Consider the following 21,830-nt stretch of genomic DNA (forward strand, 5'->3'; position numbering starts at 1 on the left):
GTCCTTCTACACTGTCATCTTTTATAGAGATATTTTGGAAAGAAATAGTTGTATTTTTTAAAAATTGCATGTTATCAAAATGTCTACTGTAAAATGCATATTCTAATATGATTAATATGTAAATGGTATTTAAACATTGTATTTAGCATATGTGCAAAAATTATTTTTTAGCCAAAGTATTTTCTCTTCTAAGCATGCTGCTGCTTTTGCAAAGCTTTGCGAAGTTGTGAAGAATACATTTCTCCACAAAAACTTTACAGACTCTTTATTTACAGCTCCTCTCCAAGATAACATGGCAAACCCCAAAGAGAAAACTCCAATGTGTCTGGTAAATGAGTTAGCCCGTTTCAATAGAATTCAACCCCAGTATAAGCTTCTGAATGAAAGAGGGCCTGCTCATGCCAAGGTAAGGTCACAGTTCCAGGTGATGAGCCATACCTTAAATGCTGAACAGATAATGTCATGGTCTGGACGAGTGCGCTTGTCAAACACAGCCACATTTCTAGTGTAAGGGGTTTCTTACTCTTTATTTTGCTTTCTTTTTTTTTTTTTTTTTTTTTTTTTACGCTTTCAGAAAGTATGTCTGTATTTCTGTTGAAGCCCTGTAGACCATTTTGTACCTTACTTTGACTTCCACCTTTGAGTTTATATTTGTTGGTCTCTATAGAGACCTTGTGAAGGTCTTCCCAGGGTATCACCACCCTTTCTTAATCATTATGGAGCGTTTGCTTTTTAAGCTGCATGAATCCTTCCCCCCAGTCAACATGCCTCTGATGACTACCTCTGCATTTGTTTCACGGTAGTGCAGATGACAACAAAGCTAGTTTGTGTCATTTTTTAAAGTGCTTATTGGTACGATTCTGTGTCCATAAAGTTGATTGCATTGATACCGTATCTTTGGATCTTGCATTATAGGGCACAAACTTTATTATTATTCTTTCCTTTAAATTCTGTGCAACTTTAAGATTTACAGCGATATTAAGACTCCTAACGTGCTTATAGCATTAAAGTTTCTAGTGAACTGACAGTTAATTCTGGTCAGTTCTCCTATCAGTTTGGATATCCAACTTCATTTTATAAGTACAAATTAGGATGCTTTCAGATGATGTGGAACACAGAGGGATATTCTCATGAGATGTAATTTTGAATTTCTTCCCTAGTTAGGAGCAATCTGGGGGGAAAAAAAAACTCTGAGAGAGACAGTGGCGTAATTAATAGCTATTTTGTACTCAGTATTTCTAGAGTTGCAAAACTGTGTAAGACAGTGGTCACACTGCAGATTAGTAGCAGTTTCAGCTAGTTGTGGACCGTCTCTCTGCCGTTGCCCCTTGTTTCTCTGTTTGCACATTATGTTGTCAGCAAGTGCAGAGTTGATACAAATCACTGACCTTCTGGTTTGGCTGGTGTTTGTGCATCCTTTATGCTGGTGGAAATGATGTCAGCAGGTGCTTTTAGGATCCCTCATTTTGTATGGAATTAGAAGTGCTCTTCCCCTTCCTGGTGGCTTTTGGCAGCACAGGATACACTGGTTGGTTTTAGGTTGCGGCAGGTTAAATCTGTTGTGTTTTCTGTAACTTGTCATGTTGTATTGCTTATTTATTTTCTTAGCTTTTTTCCACTATTGTGAAATAATACATGCTTCAAAAAGGTGTGGGTTTGGCTGTTCATATTCCTCAGCAGTAGAGAGATTTGAATTACATTACATTCATACAATACTTTAAATTTTAGCAGGATAAGAAATAGTTCACATATATTCGTTATTGCTTTTAAAGGAACTAATATAATTGAAATGACTTGAGCCTGCATTAGCTGCACTTTTGAAAGCCAGTTTTTCAATGGATTTCTTAATTTTTCAATTTTTCAATTTACCTCTTATTATTTTTAATTACACTCATAGTGGTGAAAAAAAGATATGTGCTCTGTAGACTCAGAAGAATATTGTCTCAATTTGACCTGTGCAGCAAATGAGAAAAACAAAGGAGAGAAGGGGATGAAGAATAAGGCTGACATTAATAAGATTATGCAGACTTGTGTACCTTTGACCTGTGAAAAGCTGAGACATAGAAATTATTATGGCACTGTTAGCAGTTTAGTATAATGTCTTGCTAGTAATGTGATGATATACCTGACAGAATATGTGAAACAGAGCTGTGTTTGTCCTAGGAAGCGTGACCTGAAGGGTGTAATGCTGCTGCTATTTGCCATTTAAGGAGCGTCTCGCGTTGCTTTCCTCCTACACATACTCTTTTCCTGTCCACTAGTGGTTTTCATGGTTTTCAGAGAAAAGCTCTACAAGACAGCTGTCAGTGTCGTGAGCACAAATGCTCGTAAATTTTTATATCCTTTATTCGAGTTGTCTCTGGAAAGTAAGTTTTGACAATTGGGCTGAAATGGGAAACTAGAAACAGTGGAGCTGGGAAAGAAGTGGTGTTTCCTGACAGTGGAGTTTGGGTTTCTAGGAGTCTGCCCTCCAGGTGGATTCGTCATCATAAGAAAAATCAGAAAGTCTTTGTTAGCATAAATGATATTTTTGAGTACGTTAGTCAGATTGATCATTTCACCTGTGCTTCTATGTCAGTGGCATCTCAGGAGACAAACTTAAAAGAAACAGTGGCAAAAAAAAGTGGATGGTGGTACAGAGAAGAGGGAAAGGGGTAAGGGTTGTAGGTAGCACTTCAAAAGGCTGGGAAGGAGGAGAGAAAGTTCTACATGCAGAAAAAGTGAGGAGGAAAGAATTGCTAGAGCTAAGAGAGACTGACCTTATGAATGCAGCAGGGTGAAGACAAGCACAAAGCGCGGTGGCCTTTGCATTTCCTCTAGCCATCAGGTAGATTAGGTTGGGCGTAAGGAATACAAACTTCCTCAGAAAATCGGTGAGAAATGCCTCTCAGTCTGTGGCAGAACTGTCAGCTCCAATCTTGCAGAACTTGAGTACTTCATTGGCTGCTCCAGGTTTTGATTTTAGGCAGTAGTATTCCTTTCATTAAATTTCCACGTACTCCTGTGTGTGTTTTTTTGCAGGACTTTTTTTATCAGATGTGCTAAGTGAGAAGGTTAGAGCTCCAGCTATAGAAATATACTGAGCAAGCCTTTTATTATCTTGAATTCCTGTTTATTGCTCTAAACACTAAGAGGAGAGTTACAGGTAGTTAAGTAGTGATTATTCATTATATATTTATGGAAATTCAAGATTATTCTCCTCCTATAAGAATACTGCACTTGATACTCTCTTGCAAAATATAAAACATATGAACTCTAGATCCAGAAGTCTAATTTCAGTTCTCCTAATAATAAGGATGTATGTTTATAGATAATTCATATAATTATGGGTATTTAACTCTTAATACCCAGTTTAGCTGTCAGGTGGGGATAAGACAGAGTGCAAAATTCAGAGACCATTTCTCCCTTCCCCCTTGTCTATGAGGAAATTGTCATGACTGCTGTGGAAAAAACAACATGGCGATAGGAACCGTGATACGGGGACTTGCACTGAGCTTCTGAAAATTACAGTAAGCCAAAACTCAAGCCTGTAATTAGACACAAATATGTATTTATAGCATTCAGTTCATATGCACTGTGTGCATGTGTATAGGGCTGAGTTGGGAGGCACATACATGCTTGTGTTCAAATGCTTGTTTGCAAGTATATACTAAATGAAAATACATGTAAAGGCAAATTTAAAGGTTGCCTATCGTGCCTGTCTCTAGATACCTGGTCCTGAATCTAGCAAGTTTAGATGCTTTTAAAAACTATGCAGCAAATAACTATCAAAATGAAAATTTTACTTTATATACTGCTCACACTAATATGTGGATTTCTTTATGTTGCCTCAAGTAAGTTAGTCTGTTTTCTGAGGTAGGTATATCTTAGTTTACTATGTGTGTCTGACTATTAGATTCTGCCTTACATGTATGGAATTGATATGGAAAAGATGTTGAGTTCTTACCCTTTCTCCTCATTTTCTTAGATGCTCAAATTTGAACGGAACATGTACTTATGACACAGAAGACAGAATCTATCTAATGTCTTAAAAATGCATTGAATTTTATCTTCACAACTTGCACAGCATAGATACTGCTTGAAATAATCCTTTATTGCAGATTTTGAAATATATATGATTTTTATCAGTAGTCCATTTCTGAACTCTGAATTTTTATAGTTCCTGTCTTCACTATAGAGTCCACATTGTAGAACTGCAGTTTCCTTCAAAAAGATAATGCTTCTTTTCTTTCTTACTTTATATTTTTGAATGTATTTGAGTTGTGACTCTGCCCTAAAAATACACATTATTATCAGAAATCAGGATGTGTGAGAAATTCTTTTGTTTGGGCCAAATTCTCTGCTGCCTTGAAGAGTGTGCAGTCATTTATATCCATTTATATCCATTCAGAATTATTACAAAATTATTTTTTTTTTTAGAAGCATTCTTTACCTGTTTTCTACAGGTGACTAGGTGCATTCAATTGTGTGAAGAATGTGGTCTTAACTGACCTGTGTGTAGTCTTCCAAGAGCAGAAGATCAGTTTGCAGTTGTTATTACTTGTTTTAAATATTATTCTGTTCTTTGATAGTTGACATTAACATGACACAATTTTGCTTTTTGTTTGAAAGGCCAGATGTTGCCCACTGATAAGGACTCACTGACCTCTGTACGAATCAGTTGAGTTATCTGGGAGTTGAATATAATGAAAAGAGAGCACAGTTTCCCGTCAGTCCTGGAAGTTTTTATACAGATTGGTCTAATCCACAGTGATGATCTTGCCAGCGTTTACCTGTTCTTTGTCTTTGAAGATGTTCACAGTGCAGCTGACTCTCGGAGAACAGACCTGGGAAGCTGAAGGAAGCAGTATTAAAAAGGCCCAACATGCTGCTGCTAGCAAAGCGTTGAGTGAAACTACCCTTCCCAAACCAACGCCTAGACCACCCAAAAATAATGTTAACAATAATCCAGGTATGACATTTTCCTCTGTGTGTTAAATCTATGATCTTGTTGAAGTGTTGGAATATTATATCAATAAATAAATAAATTTAACAAGATATAAGTTAAGTTGGAGGATGCGAATCAACATAGCTGTTTTATAGGTACGATAGTATAATGAAGACCTTCTAGGCAGTTTGCACAGGAGAATTTTTAATGTGCATACCTAAAATGGTTGAACTGTAAGTGAATATATTATTTAGATAAGGCTTAGGTGTATGCAAAGTGATTGTATGTGATCAACAGTAGACAGACAGACAGAACAAAACCAGATTGAACTGACCATTATTACCATAGTAAAACTTTTTTCCCCAAAGAGTTATTTTAGCTAATTTTCCAATGAAGTTGGAAATTTTATCTGATCCAATCCTGTGAAAATGCATCTGTGGTGTAAATAAAAGGTCAGGATTTGGCATGAGAGCTTCGATGGGTAATTTCCTGCATTATGAGTTTTTCTTCATAGCAACCTGTGCTTTCATAACACCTTCTGAGGTACACATCTCAGCCACACGCGTAGTGATCTGTGTTGTTTGAATAAAATGTCATCTTGTCTTTTTTTTTTATCTTTTTTACACTCCTGTTTTCCCTCCTTTTTCCCCTTTTATGTCTCTCTGCGCCCACCCCACCCCTGCCTTTTTAAAAAAAGCCTGCTTCAGTCAAGTTCTTAAAATGGAATGATTTTGCAGTTAATCTTCGCTATATTGGAAAAAAAGCAGGAGTAAGTTTTTTTAGAGCTTGTGAGTATTAGCCCGAGTATTAGCCATTAAGCATTGTTTGAGAGCGTTGCGATAGTATTCTCTTGCTCCTTTGGAGATGAATATATTGCTTCTCCAGGTGCAGGACACGGGTTTTGCCCTGTGTCCTTCATAGTCACTGTGACTTTGGCCGTTTAGAAAACAGTTGTTTATTTCTGAATATGTATTTGTCCTGAGTTGAGTGACACAGGACTAAGTTCTCTTCTAATGCTTGGGAGAACTCCACTTTTGGAAGACTATAGTGTCTGAATTTGTGAAAATATTTACTTCCTAGCCAGCTAGGCTGTGTGGGATTCAAGGTCTTGATGTTTTCGAGCCTTGCCAAGTGCAGGGATGAGGAGGAGCGAGGCCTGGGCGCTTGACTCAGGCTGAACAACAGGATTGTTTCATACCATGAACGTCACATTCTGTATAAATTAGAAAGTTTGCTTCGTAGTTTCTCTCTCCCTTGATGGTGGTGCTCCAGAGAACTTCTTGCCCTGGTGCCAGACTCCTGAGCCCTTCCCCTCCTCCTGAAGCCATTGCACTAGCAGTGTCCAACACTTGCTGTCCACTGCTGGGATGCACAGCTACCTGCTGGTAGAATCGGCTGAGTATAATCCTTGTATATTTTATATTGGTATCGGGATCGATACTGGTTCTACAGTATTGTTGTTAATTATTTAGTCTTATTCTATTAAATACATTTATATTTCAACCCTCATGTTTCCTTATTTTCCCCAATTCCCCTTCCCAGGTGGGGAGCGGTCATCAGGTGATCAAATAGTTTTCTAAACAACAATAAATTGTTACGGGTTTTCTCAGACCAAAACAGAATTGCATAAAAATATTTTATGTTTTTGGACATAATTTCAAAAGTTTTTGAATACGTATTGCATAAAAATTTTTATCATTTGGCATATAAAGCCTCAATGGCAGACTGGCAAAGTCATCATAGCTGTTTTAAGACTAGATTCATTTGTACCTCTTATGAAAATATTTTGAGAAAATATTAACTCCTTTTTATTGGAATGTACAGTTAGCTCATTTAGGGTTTCCTTACAACAGCGCAAGTGGGTAATACTGTAGCTGAATGTTTTATTTAATTAAAAAATAAATAAATAATGAAGTTACAATGTAGCTTTTTATTTGTCATTTTTGAGACCATGCAAGTGAACAAGTGCTGGCTGCTTTCTATTTTTGTATCCTGTCACCAGTAGATGGCTGTAGTGACACTGATTTCCAGTAGTATTTTCAATTTGTTAGATCATTCCTGTTAGATCATTAGTTTCCAGTCACAGTCTTAACTTTTCAAGTCCTGCAAATAAAACATTTTGTCTAACTTGTTGTAAGATTACCAAATGACTGCAGTAATGCCTCTTACTGCTTGCTTGTCTCAATGCCTCATTGCTCTATTTGTTGTTTTATTTAATGGTATTCAGCGGGAAGAGACAGTATTCTTTTATCTTCATGGTTTCAAAAAGTGTCATAAGGTATTACAAGCACTTTGGAAACATGAATAACCAGCTTGATCACAGCACTGACTTTCTCATTCATATGTGAAGATTAATCTACTGAAACTGCATAGAGAATGTACTGAGATAAATGTTTAAACATTCTTTTTCATTGCTTGTGATTAAGTTGGCATCTATATTCCTGCCTTTTAGAGAAACGGAAACATTATTGTAGTAGTTTCTTTTTTAATTTAAGAGAAAAAAAAAATCATACGGCGCACTTTTTGCTGGTCATCTCAGTCCTGCTTGTGTGTTTTGCAGTATTTGTGGTTTAAGTGCCTTACACGTATTCTTTGGTTTTTGCAGGCAGTATAACTCCAACAGTGGAGCTGAATGGTCTGGCTATGAAAAGAGGAGAGCCTGCCATCTACAGGCCATTAGATCCAAAGCCAATTCCCAATTATAGAGCAAATTACAATTTCCGGGGCATGTACAATCAGAGGTCTGTACTTCTTCTATTATTTGATGTGTTTTATCCTGTGCTTATCAATGTATTCTAAGTCTTTATGAACTTCCTAGGTTATGTCAGAGTAAAATAAAAGTAAGATTTTTACTCAGGAGAGTCTCTGCAGCCTTATTTAGAAACAGGCATAATCTCCTTCTAAAAGAATACAGGTGCCCTAAGCATGTCGCAAGGAATAAAGACATGTAAACCAACTGTTTCTAATTTTTAATGTGCGTACTGGAGTTACAGTCTACAGCCATGGCAGTGAGGAGGCAGAGCATTAACTTCAGAAAGAGGTTTTGCTTTTCTTTGCTGTTGTGTCCTGTGATTGGAATCTGTATCATTAAAACCCACTCTTTTCTTAGAAATTGGATAGAAAACTAGGAGGGCTGCATTTTGAAAATTGGCTTGAAACCATTCTCAGGTTTCCATATTTTTAGCCATTCTGCCTGGTCAACTCTTTCAGTGCCTTAATCCTCAAGTGTTTGGTTAGGAAAAGTCCTTTCAGTTTAATAATAATAATCCTATAAATTTAGAAACTTATATTCAGACCCTTCATCAGTGCTGTCTTTACTGTAGTAAGTTGGAGTAATTGTGGAGAAGACAGTATTCAAAATTTTGTTTCTAAACTATCTAATTCTTAAAGATTAAAAAATTTTAAAATTTAAGTAGGTGGAGATATTTTCTTAACTGACCATCCAAATATTTTATTCTTCAATATGTTATAAATTGTTGAGACACCTTCATCTTTGGTACTTGTACAACTTTAGTACAGATAGGAAAAACTGTTCTAGCTCATCCTGAATTAAATGTAATTTGTACCAAATGCAACAATGTGAGAGAAATGTAAGGTAATATATGTATTAATTTGAATCCCAAGAACTTACTTCTCTGAGATAGGTTTTCTTCTCATTTTTCCTTATTTTTCCGCCGGGAAGCTATATTAGATTAGGTCTTTTGGAGCTACAAAAGTGATACCAAGTGTAATCTGTAAAATAAGAAAAAAATAAAACAGCTGAGGAATTTCTAATAGCATGTTTTATAAGTGAAAAATGTTGCCTGCCTTATAAGATTTGCTTAATGGATTTCCTGTTAATTTTTATGCATCTCATAACTACCAAAAAGAAAAAGGTCATGAAATCTGAAGAAGTGTTTTGGTTCAAAATTACCCTTTTATTAGAAATTGAATTTACAGGAATGTTTAAAAATTAAGGAGTTTGAAATGAAAATGCAACATTTCATAATTGTCTGTGGAAAATATTTCAGTTGACTTAATCTTATTTTACTTTTTCACAGATTTTTAAATCATGATAACTTTAGAGTTTTAAGATTTCATTCTGATTTTTTTTTAATAGCAACAATACCTAGAACTTTAAAATACAAACAAACAAAAATAACCTAGAAGACGACCCTTTTGTTATTCTACAGAATAGTGCCTGATTATTGTATTACTTGTGTTGTATTTCTAGTCACTGCTGACCTGAGTCCCCTCTTACATATGTCATGGTTTAAAAAGCTAACTATGGTGCCTGAAATGAGTTTTGTTTAATATTTAGAAATCCTACATTTATTTGAATTGCTTTTATAATGAGATTAGTTTGACTAACAGATAAAAATGCTAGGCTGGAAAAAATGCAAGCTAGTAAAAAATGTAAAATGGGGAATTCTGGAATCTGAACTAAGTTACTGAAACACATTTGTGGGAGCAGAACCCTGGAACACTTACCAGTTGCTAACTTTCAAGATTTTTTTTTTCTTTTCATATAAAATGATTAGTATGTCTAGTGCAATCTATAAGTTTGCTTCTTTTTCGAAACCATCTTTCATGGGAACTGTGTTCCCATGTTCAGGTAAAATGTCACATGTGCTTTATTTCACTGGGAGCATTTGATTTTTCTGATCACGGAACAAACAGGCGGGGTTGGACAGAAGGCCAGAATCTCTGCTTGTTTGTTTCACTGCGCTTACTTGAGTGCAATTGCCCACGCAGGGTGACTAATACTACTGTGGCTAGTAAATTGATAAATAACTAAAACTAAGTAGTAAGTAACTAGATCCACCTGCCTATCTGCATAAACACATACCCTCTGTGCGTACAGCTCACTCACCAGAGTAAAGAGGAAACAGAAGAATGATGCCGTATAATACTGTTTTGGGACTATTCCTGTGTTGGGAATAATTGTTCATTGCCTTGTTTTGCGTTGGGAGGTGCTGGTCCATTGTGATCCCAGTAAGGAATGCACTTAGACTCTGCAAGGTGTAGCATCAAACAGGACCGTGACCCACACGCAGCGTGCCATGCAGGCCTCAGCTGCAGCAGAGATCCTTTTCGCTCTTACAGGATTTTCTTAGAAGGAAACAACTCTGTCATTACTCTGGTGAAAACAGAAGCGGTGTTCACATGAGAACTACTTGCTGCGCTGTTAGATGGCGTGCAGGTGGTAGCGAGGGGGAGCTGCCTGCGGGCCCCTCTCGCAGCAAGCGAGTCTGTCCTGCGGCCATGGGGTTTGTGCAGCACAGCCCCATCCTGTGAGCCACCGTGCAGCTCCATCTGGCTGCAGTGTGGGTCACTGACTCCTCGATGCTCAGGATCCTGCTCCCCTGCCAGTCAGGATCACTGCCTACCTCCCACCCACCCTCATCGGAGTGAAGTCTGGAGGCAGGTTCTGGATCTGTTATAATAGCAAGCAAAGTCCCAAATATGAATCACATGCTTTAGTACTGTATTATGTTCCAGTAGTATGATACATTACATTTATTACCTTCTAAATTTATTACCTCCCAACTAAATGCAGACTATATAGACTGCTTAAAAATAAGATTTGAAAAATAATTTAGGTAATATGCTGTAATCAGTATTTTTCATTTTCATCAGTTTTTGACTGTAGATTTATTATCTGTTATGAAAACAGACACAAAATAGGCTAAGTAAATTGGAAGCTGGTTTTGTCTTTTATACTGTGGTTAAATTCCCTTTACTCTTGTTTAAATAAATATGCTTTTCACATAGGTTAAAATACAGATTAAGATTAGGAGATTGTGTTGGGGAACTTTGATTCTGGCAAGATGAGTGACTTGAAGAAAAATAAAGTATTTAGTTCATCCCAGGGCGTATCTTTAGACCTGTTAAGTGTAGTGTTTCAAGTGGTACAAAAGATCTCTTTCAGTAAGTCATGGAAATGTGGTCTAAGAGCTGCTATTTGTATGCAAAGTTGAGGGCTAGCTTCCGTGTCAGGCTAAGATGATTTATGTTGAGGTGGCAGTGATTCCTCCTCCTTCCTTTGTCCCCAGCCTTTGTGTCCCTGCGAGTTCCCTGGCTCCAGAGCTGGGAGTTGAGCTCCTTGGAAGTGAATCAATTTTAGGTGCGGGGGGAGAGGAAGGCAGAAGTTAGTCCTAGGCTTACAACTGTCCTTAAACACCTCCTCACCTAATCACACAGACGCTTCTGCCCTCACCAGAGAGGGGGCAGGAATGTGTGTTTGGAAGTTAAGGGCAGCTCAGGTTGATTTAAGCATGTGAAGAACTACTCTCACACATGCAGTAGAGCGTATTCATATGAGCAGTGTGTTGCACTGAGGATGTTGAAACAGTTTTCCTTGCAAGATGCAAGGATCCATTTGCAAGGTCTGTAGCTGATGGCGTAAATTGATACTGAAAGTGAAAGTTACTTTCTTGGAAAAAAGGAAAGTGGACAAGTGAGAGAAAAAAATGAGAAAGGGGAAAGTTTTCCCAGTGGCCAGCTTGGAAGGGAAGTGGTGGGGTCTCCCAGATGAGCATCTTTCTCTAGGTGTCCTTTCTCATGCAGCAAGTGCTCCCTGTAACACTTTCCCATCATAATTCTATGGATTTCATCAGGACCTGCCCAAGGTCCCTGTTGCATCTTCCTGCTTATGGTAGTGCTGCATCAGAGCTTTGTGCATGCGTGTTATTGGGCTCTGTAATGTATACCAAAAGCTACTGTCAAGGGATAGGAAAAGGGCAGAGGAGAGAAGGCTATGACAGTGCAGTATAGATACGACAGTGCAGTATAGATACAACACTGTCAACGTATTGGTATTTGCAGGTGAAAGGCCTTGAGAATAACAGCATGGGGAGAACGTCAGGGGAAAAATACAGACAGGGAAACTCTGGAAAACAGTGGCCAGGGGGCTTAGGTGAAGGGTTACAGAGCTGCAAGTGTAAGGGCAGGCCACAGAATTGCAAATGCAAAACTCTTAGCACGGCCGAGAATAAGGCATCTAAGGCAGTGTGTAGCACAAGGGTGAGGTGTTAGCCTTGTAAGTCTCTTCCTCTAAAGTTAGGAAGTGCGAGGGAAGTCTGCTCCCCTTTTAGGGGTAGTTAAGTAGATAAAGTACAGTCCAGCTTGAGAGTGTATGAGGTGTGGATGTATTAACTCTCCACTTAAGTAAGTGAATGCAATACTTGCTAGATTGTGAACAGTGTTGGGCCATTGCCATTATACTGCATCTCGACCCGAGCTGGTAAAGTCTGTGTGATGCTGAGCTGAATCATGTGAAGTTATCAGCTTAGGTTTCTTTTAGGTTGGGTATCTGGATGCTGCAGTACATTTCACAATATAGGTAAGAACTTCAAACTGTTTTCATCTCACTCATCAGTGTCTTGGGAGTCCTCTCTGGATTTTCTTTATTCAAGTAAAATCCATCCAAGTTTGGTACTAGGAGGTTTGATGGCCTCTGATAAAGCAGAGCTTTTAAAAAAGCTGTCAACCCTGAATCCAGCCATGTTAGACAACTTTTTATTTAACAAAGGTTTCTATATTACTAACAGAGATTATAATAAAGGAAAAAATGTTTTGGCACTCAACATTTACTGGTTGTATACTACCTATTTCAAGCTCCACAACTTGGAGCTTTGAGCAATTTTGCAACAAAGGCACATGAGGACCTTTCAGTTCAAACAATACACATTACAGAAAAGCTAAAAATGTTGAACATTGCATTTTGTATGGCTTCTTTTATCTAAGAGCTTTACAGACTGACTCTGGGGAAGGAAGTGCTGATGCTTTCAGGGGCTGTTTGCTAACTGATTTAGGTTGTGCGTTTGTCAGCACAGCATTTGGCACGATTCAGTAGAACTGGCACGCTGCTCAGAAGGGGCCAAGCCTTGAAATGGTGGGTCAGGTTTGAGAAATATTGGCAGAGTTGAGGAAGAAACATGTGCATACTACTCATATCTGTAGCCAGTGCCAGAACCTGTACTCCCTCACATCCCTGAGTATGCAGTTGGCTTAAACCATGTAAAAAAGAATTAAAACCATGGCTGTTCAAATTAGAACAATTAAACAATAAAAGAAGATATTAGTTCAGACTACAGGGTCATCCAGCTTGCCTTGTTGCCATTGAATGCTGGTTTGTTTTAGTATAAGTTATTTTTTCTTCAATTAGAATTGAAGAGTCTTTCCTGCGGCTTAGTTGTCCTGCAGTATTTTCAGTTATAGAATGTCTGTAAGTGACAAAGCAGAAATGATATCTTACAGACTTACCTAAATTAAGTGTTTTCAGCCAAGACATAAAACCACTAGAAACTGAACAGCAGCTTTTGATGTTTTAGTACGGAAAGTAGTGTTAAAGAGATCACAAAACTCAATCCTTATTTTTTGGGAGAATTCAGAAGTTATTTGTTTATTATATAACATTCCTTAAAATGTGTCTCACAACAATCTAGAGAGCTTAAAAAACCTTTATTAAAAATAAAAAGCTTTCAAAATTAAAACCACTTGTGAAGTATAGGAACAAAGAAAATAGAAAACAATGACAAGCTAAAGAATGGAAATAAAGTAATTAAAGCAGTTTCTTCCTTGGTTTTGAGGAATTTGGATGGTGTGATAGTTCTATAAGCATGTCACGCAAAGTGGTTGTGTCCCTGGGATAAACTACAGCTTCTGTGCACTTTGACGGTTTCTCCTGCACTGAGCCTTCATGTTAATTTTGTGTATGGTTGCTTCTTCCTGTATATATATATATATATATATATAGTATACTACAGACTAAGGAGAAGATTATCACCTTTCTCCTTAGTGTGTGTGTGGGGGAGTACACAGACCATTCCTCCTTTCCTTTTTGTTCACAGCCGTGTCATTCTGAGTACATATTTCTTCGATGTTAGTGAATGCTTCTTTATGGTACTCTTTACAAGACCAAACTCAGAGAAATAGAGAAGCGGCAGCATATTCTTGTCTGTTCTGGAGCCAGCCAAGCTGGCTGGCCACAGACCACAGGGCATCACCCTACCTGGGCACGTAGTTCCTGCCTGTCGGGTAGGTAACTCTCCTGCTGCATGCTAGATTGCTGCATGGGACTTAGTTTTAGTTACTCCTGAAATTATGTATATCAGCTCCATGGATCAGTGCCCTAAATACCGAATCAGCACTTTAAAAATGAGGTAGAGTGAAAGGAAGTTTGAGGACTGGTCTTTGGCCAGTTACATCTGCGACTGCTAGCTTCATAGTGGGCTAACGTGCTGTCCAATCTAACGATTGAAAAGAGACTAGACTGTGTGGTTATTGGATGAATTACTAAAATTGACAGATCAGATTAATAAAAGATTGTATGGTGAAAGAATGTAGTAAAATGAAAAGTTTGTGTCTTCTATGAATGCTGAGTTAAAGATTAAATATGTGCATCAAAGGGAACAGATTTGAGGCTAGTGTTACTTGACATGAGTGTTTAGCAATGCAATCTAAATCCACACCCAACTTCATTTGTTTCACAAAAGTTACATAGTCCTGGGGGGGGAGGGGGAGGAAAATCTAGCCAGAAGCACAGCTGTTGAAGCCAAATTTTGAAGTGAATGGGTTGCACTGCAGGAGACAATGTAAAATCTGTTGAGACTATCTCCAGAAGTACACCAACAATTATACAACCCAGTTATCTAAATTACAGAAAGAGAATGAAGTCTGAAATTCTCCTGGCCTTTAGAAGCCCTTCTGTGCTGCCTGAGCACCCTATTTACCTTCTAGTAGGAGACCTCTCTCTGCGTGGAGACCTCATCCATTTGAGGCACAAATAGTCCAGTGCATAATGTAAAGGGCTGTTGGATTTGAAAGACTTTGATCTAGTATTGATTAGACCAGCCAGTAGCCTGGAAAAGGTAAAGTTCAGATTACTCCGTGGAGTTCTTTCATGACTCTAGGCACATGATTAGCCTGTTATCTGTTGCTGAATTCCAGTTATGAAGGCTTTATGTTGAGGCTTTCTGCAACAGAGGAGGATTTTATGCACAGCTGTGTACAAAGCAGATTCTTTTCCCCAAACATATGTACTGTGGCAGATGTGAGGACACTAAGTTGCCTAAACAGAGGCCTCTAGTGCCACTTGAGACATTGTAAGGTCTTTGAGACATCCGCATGGGACTGGTGTATTTGGCAGAAGACATAGAGGAGACCTTTGCTAAAGTGGCAGCTGAAGTCCAGGCAAGATACCCTAGAGCATTTCAAATAGCCCCGTGTAGCTAAGTTTAGGCAGTTGAAGGAATCCCTAAAAGCAGGGTTCAGTCATCATACCATTTCACAAAATCCACCAGGACTCCAGCTATTCGTGGGAAACTTCTGCTTTTCACAGATCAGTCCTGTGTCACATCATGAGGATGCCTTAGGTACACAACTGCATCTCAAATGGTACTGTGTGCTTGTGTTTAGGCAGCTAGATGCTGTTCTTTACAGTGCTGGCGGGATTCAGGTCCAAGCTCAGATGCCTCTCAAATAGTCTCTGCCTGTGCACTAGAAACTCGGTCTCCCATTACAACCAGTGGAAGGTTTAGTCAGAGCACTCACTAGTCTAGAATGCCGTTTGTCGTGCCATAAACTAGGATGTCTGCATTTCGTATGGATCTCTCCAGAGCTTCGCTGCAATAGCTTAGTTTCTACACGTTAACCAAATACCTAAATTTAGGCATCTGAATCTAGAGCTGAATCCTACCCTGAGAAATAATGCTAAGAATGTTGATATGTAATAACTTCATGAGTGCTGTAGTGGGAGTCATCTGAATATCACAGGGGAAGGACTGGAAAAAGATAAAAATCTCTCCCCAGAGAGGAGAGGCAGAGAAAAGTATCAGAAGAACAAACTCTTTAGGGACGTATCTGGGTAATAACAGTTCTAAGGGGAGGCAGGCATGAAATGCTTTTGATTGAACAAAGTATTATTTTGCTGCAAAAACCTGTTAGGCTGTGGACACCAGTGCTTTCGCTCTGCAGGTGAAGTGGACCCTCGGTTCTGAAGCCTGTTCCGTTAAGCTGAGTTAGTCACAGCAGAATAAAGCCCTTGGTCAGGAACAGTGTGAGGTGGCACTGGGTTTTTTTACCTTGCTACAGTTGTCAGCTTCAGACTTCAACCATAGGGCTCAACATCCCTCCCCTAAAAAGACCCAAAAGAGTGCGTTTCCTGTCAGTGTCGCAAAGTTTTGTTCTTAAAATTTGAATTTTATTAAGAGGTGTGATGATAAAGATGTTTACTAGCTGACTTTGCGAAGACTACTTTCTGCATTCCTTGCCCTCCTCCCAACCTTTTGGATGAATGGACAAAAACACTTTTGGAAGAAATATTAAAAACTACTTGGACATAGAAATTAACTGTTTGGTTAGAATAGGTTATATCTCCTTAAATACACTGTAATTTCATTCTAAACAACAGACAGGGATTTCAGAGAGATAAAATTTAGGGATAGAAAGAATAGTCCTAAGACTAATGCAAGTGATTGTTCAGATTAGCAATTTAATTGTTCAGCTGGAAATGGCTGATTGAAACCATTAGATGGCAGCATGAATTTGTGTTTTGCTGCAAGAATTTCACAGCAGAAGCACTCTGAAAAGTTGCCTTTTTCTATTCTGCAGCTTTTCATTACTTTAAAATGTTGTAATTCCAGCATAAAACAATTAAAAACAGGTTTGATGCAATCTTTTGTCTCATTGTTTTCTTCTCCCATAGTGATTTAGGTGTGAGTAAAAGGTGCCAGTTGTGAAAACTGAAGTGTTTGTTTTATCGACACAAAGACAGCAAGAATTCTGCATTTTATCATATTATTTCATTTCTCAGGCTTAACCGGAAGACATTTTAAAGACATTTCCTAAAGATACAGCTGCATCTCGGCCACCAAACCTGCACTCTGTTCATTGTAATGAAGCTTTCTGATGATTTGAACGTCTATTCACTTGGAAGGGATTGAGATTGCCAGCGGATAATTGATTCAGTTTTGTACATTACCAGTGGAGATAGGATTCAGGTCATATCTTAAAGCAAAGTCTTGTACATCACACTGTTATTACCCTGCTGGTGTATCAACATTATGGTGTAATAATCCACTCACAGACTTTTAAATGAATTCTTTGTGTTCATCTTCTGCATGCTGCATTTCGCTTCCCCTGGCCTGTTTGTTCCCACTCATTGCCTGCCTCCCACACAGACATATTGTTATAAGGAAAGTGTTGAGTACAGCTGTGCGAGGATTTTTCTTTGCTAGTATTTGTTTCTAGGAAAGGAAAGGGAGAAAGTCAGTCCATTTCCTGTTGGTTTAAAACAGCAGAAACATCTGTTTGTCTTAAGATAGTTTTCCCAAAAGAACAGTGGCAAGGGAGCTTGCAGGTGATGAGCTTTGCCATTGCCAGTAGCTATCAGTTTAGACAATAGTGATTAGTATGGTTGGCTTAAAAAACATATATAAATTCCTAAAACGACGGAGGATATTTATTCCTGCAATAAAATTTCTGACAGCTAATGTTTAATTTCTACAGTGTTTTAAATCATAAAAATACATAGAGTATCTGGGATCAGAAAACCCAGATCCTGCTGTGGAATCTACAGACTCCATTACATTCTTTTCAAAAGCAATTTTTCTGCGGTCCCCTCATCCTGTTATGGTGAAGTTTCGCACTGCTCACAAAATGGTGTTAGATGACATGTCCTTCCACAGCATGCGTGTAATCCTTCTGACAAATGCATCACATTGCTACCATCCACTGCGTTAATGGTGCATTTAACCTATCAGGGATCAATAAAATATATAATCTTAAGTGTATTTACAACATTACATTGACAGCTGTAGATTAAAAATCAAGCTGACAGAATATAGAGCAAGCTTTGCAGATAGTATTCACAGTACAGCGTCTCTTCATGCTTTAAGTCAATGTACTTACCTGATATCATTAAAATATTTTTAGCCTTAGCTTCAGAGCATCTAGACGCTTCATCACTCTTCATGCCTAAAATTTGGTAGGTAAGACGTAATGTTTTGCACCATTGCATTCCTCTAAACTATCTTCACTCAAGATTAAGTAGTTTTGTCACAGAATCACAGAATGGCAGGGATTGGAAGGGACCTCTGGAGATCATCTAGTCCATCCCCCCTGCCAGAGCGGTGTCACTTAGAGCAGGTTGCACAGGAACGCGTCCAGGTGGGTTTTGAATGTCCCCAGAGTTGGAGACTCCACCACCTCTCTGGGCAGCCTGTGCCAGTGCTCTGCCACCCTCAAAGTAAAGAAGTTCCTCTTCATGTTTAGGTGGAACTTCCTATGCTCAAGTTTGTGCCCATTACCTCTTGTCCTGTCCCCGGGCACCACTGAAAAGAGCTTGGCCCCATCCTCCTGACACCCACCCTTTAAGTATTTATAAGCATTGATAAGATGAATTTCAGTGAACATCAAACAGTTGTCAATGAACTCTTGGCTCTATTTACAGAAGAGTTCCTGAGTCGCACTACTTTATTCTTCTCTTAATAAATATTTTTCTTCATTTTCTTTCAGGATATATTGAGCTCCTCAAACCACTTGCTTTCTTACTCTGTCTAGTAAGAGGGACTACCGTTTTCTTTTGTGGTCTTTGCCCCGCATTTTGGCTATTTCTCCTGAAGCTTCCATCTATGGGACAAGTAGATTGGTAGATTTCTTTCTCTGGGTTTTCAGCTTCTTCAGATCTCTCTATGCTCTGGAGAAGGTACATCTGGCTCCACATCTGCATCTCCAGGTTTCAGCCGTGACTTTTCTTGGTCTCACTTAGTCTGAAAAACATAAAGAGGTGAAATACAGATCCTTCTTATCTTGTGTTGCCTAATGTCTGTCTGTCACCATTGCTTTTCTACTTCGGAGAGTTCCTATAAACCTTCTGATTCAAAGATCTTCAGAGCCAACAGCCTGTCCCAGCACCTTGTGCATCTCTTCAGTCTGCCGGCTTTGCAGTTCGCTGGGTGTCCCCCATTCCTTTCTCTACACCTGATTGTTTCAAGGCAGCTTTACTTTTAGCATACAGACAGAAGACTAGTGTTGTTGGTGTGTATAAAAATGAGAACCAATTCAGAATGCTCTTCTAGGAGCAGGAACGTTTTGGGTGTGTTTCTTATTTTCAGACCTAGCTTTTTATTCACCCTCATCTTTTTCCTGTACTTCTGCTGAGTTGTGGATATTTCAGTTGCGACACCTGTGAGATAATGGTTCAATGGAACCAAGAAGAGTCGGTCTCCCTTCTTGTTATGACTTCTCTGCTGTGTCCGGAACCTGAACATTGGTTACCAGTAAATATGTTCTCTGCTTGCTTTTTTGGTAATGACACAGGTGAACTGCTATTATAGCTCAAATGTCACTTTGAGAGGCTGTCATAATTTTCCTGAGGGAAGCAAGCAGAAAGGAGGTTAGTGGCTAATTTTTAACAGATTGTAACTCACTAATATCAGACTGGAATTGTACTCTCTCCTAGTCAAAGGCCTTTGTCCCTTTTGAACTGAAAGTTCTGCCATGTATTGAGGAATTATTACATTTTCTCAAGAAAGGTTTTCAAGATTCTTTTACGATAGAATATATGGAGTTTGAATGCAGAAATTCTCACCAGCAACCACTGTGTTATGGTTTCTCTTCAGGCCTTGTCTACAGTAGTGATTTTGGTGGCTGCTTGTGTTCTGTGAAAGAAAGTACAGTTAACACCTCTTCCAAAATGCTAATTTCTGGGATATCGTGAAGATCTGTTTGTCTTTTTAAAGAGGAGTGCCAGTTTAAATTGGTTATTGTCACAGAAAGGATAGCTGCACTCACAGTATCAGATACTTTGGGACCATGATTTATTTGGATGATTTGTTTCACTGAAACGCGGCCGAATCCCCCAGTATTGTGATCAAAAGGGAAATCATCTCTGGAAAAAAAACCAACTCTCTTTAAGAGTTTGAGCTTTTTGAGGCTCTTTTCCATGACAAAAGAGGAGAAAGTGGATTCTAATCACTTTACTGATTTAGATTCAAATCTGACATTAATGTCAATGAAACAGAAATGGGGATTCTTAAGGAGGTGGGTATCAGCAGATGAGCCTTAGTTCGGTTCAGTAAAGGTAATCTCTGTACTGACCTTTGTTTACTAAGTCAAAGGTCATAATAACCATTTTGGATATGCATACAGTCTTAATTCAGTTCCTGGGAGAGCTATGGAATGAATCCTCCTGGGGCCTATCACAAGTCAAATTATTGGGAAAAGCCAGCATGGATTCATCAAGGGCAAATTGTGCTGGACAAACCTGATCACCTTCTATGACAAAGTAACCTGCTCGGTTGATGTGGGGCAAGTGGTGGACATTGTCTACTTGGATTTCTCCAAGGCTTTTGATACAGTTCCCCACAGCCTCCTCCTAGAGAAGCTGATGTGCTACGGTCTAGACAAGTGGTCTGTGGGGTGGGTGGGGAACTGGCTGACAGGCCGCACCCAGAAGGTGGTGGTAAATGGCTCCTTTTCAGACTGGTAGCCTGTCACAAGTGGAGTCCCCCAGGGATCAATATTGGGCCCAAAGCTGTTTAGTATCTTCATAAGTGATCTGGATGACGGGATCAAGTGTACCCTGATGAAGCTTGATGATGATAACAAACTGAGTGGGGAAGTGGCCACTTTGGAAGGGAGAGCCATCCTACAGGAAGATCTGGATAGGGTGGAAGAGTGGGCTAACAAGAATTTAGGAAGTTCAAGAAGGACAAGTATAATGTCTTGTACCTGGGAAAACATAATCCAGGAGTGCAGCACAGGCTGGGATCTACCCGGCTGGAGAGCAGCTCATTGGAAGGAAACCTGGGGTCCTGGTGGACATCAAGTTCAATATGAGCGAACAGTGAGCTGCTGTGGCAAAGAAAGCCAACAGGATGCTGGGTTGCATCAACATGGGCATCACCAGCAGAGATAAAGAAGTCATTATCCCACTACTCAGTGCTTATCAGGCCGCACCTGGAATACTGTGTTCAGTTTTGGTCCCTGCTATACAGAAAAGTTGTGGACAGGCTGGAGAGGGTCCAGAGAACGGCCACCAAGATGATCGAAGGACTGGGAAGCCTGCCGTATGGGGAAAGGCTGAGAGAACTGGGTTTGTTCAGCCTTGAGGAAAGAAGGCTTAGGGGAGACCTTATCACCATGTTCCAGTATTTAAAGGGTGGCTACAAAGATGATGGAGACTCCCTTTTTACAAGGAGTCACATGGAAAAGATGTGGAGTAATGGGTACAAGTTACTCCTGGGGAGATTCTGATTGGACACAAGAGGAAAATTTTCCACAATGAGAACAATCAGCCATTGGAATAATCTCCCCAGGGAAGTTGGTTGATTCTCCATCATTAGATACTTTTAAGATTCGGCTTGATAGGGGTCTGGGCCATCTTGTTTAGACCGTGCTTTTGCCAAGAAAGGTTGGACCAGATGATCCCTGAGGTCCCTTCCAACCTGGTATTCTATGATATGATCAACAGTCTTTGGTATCACTATCCTTCAAGTCTTTTCTGGAGTCCCTACTTTCTAGAGTACAATTCCACACCACCTTATAAACATTTCCTACCTGTAACCTTATATTTTAGTATATTGATCTAATACAATCTAACTTTTTTTCTCTATTAATACTCACTACCAAATTGTATTCAGTGGACCAACCAAGGGAAGTCACTGTGCATTCGTGACCCCTACTGCTGCACCCTCATTGCATCACTTACACATTTTTATTAGCAATGAATTTATATACTTGTCAGTCATTGGTATAAATCCATTATGTCCATTAAAGTTCAAAAACTGAAAGAATATTATGTCTGCTATTCATAAATAAGCCTCCCTAGGAAATCTGCTCTTTTTATGCTTTTACGTAGAAAGGAATCAAAGCACTGAAGGACTTCACCACACCACTTGTCTGTTTGCTTTCCGAT

The 21,830-nt window shown here is 39.2% G+C and overlaps 1 protein-coding gene across 7 annotated transcripts in view; it reads left to right on the top strand.

Moving 5' to 3' along the window:
• Nucleotides 1-21,830, top strand: part of STAU2 (staufen double-stranded RNA binding protein 2) — a 170,466-nt gene that overhangs the window by 20,235 nt on the left and 128,401 nt on the right. For 5 of the 7 annotated variants that reach the window (XM_054190269.1, XM_054190272.1, XM_054190273.1 and 2 more), the window contains 3 exons: nucleotides 276-406; nucleotides 4,792-4,951; nucleotides 7,533-7,668. In XM_054190269.1, coding sequence (XP_054046244.1) covers nucleotides 276-406; nucleotides 4,792-4,951; nucleotides 7,533-7,668 — 427 coding nt within the window. The remainder of the gene's footprint in view (nucleotides 1-275; nucleotides 407-4,791; nucleotides 4,952-7,532; nucleotides 7,669-21,830) is intronic. The other 2 variants (XM_054190276.1, XM_054190274.1) reach the window with 1 other exon arrangement.

This window comes from Rissa tridactyla, chromosome 2, assembly GCF_028500815.1.
Source record: "Rissa tridactyla isolate bRisTri1 chromosome 2, bRisTri1.patW.cur.20221130, whole genome shotgun sequence".
Lineage (NCBI taxonomy): Eukaryota > Metazoa > Chordata > Aves > Charadriiformes > Laridae > Rissa > Rissa tridactyla.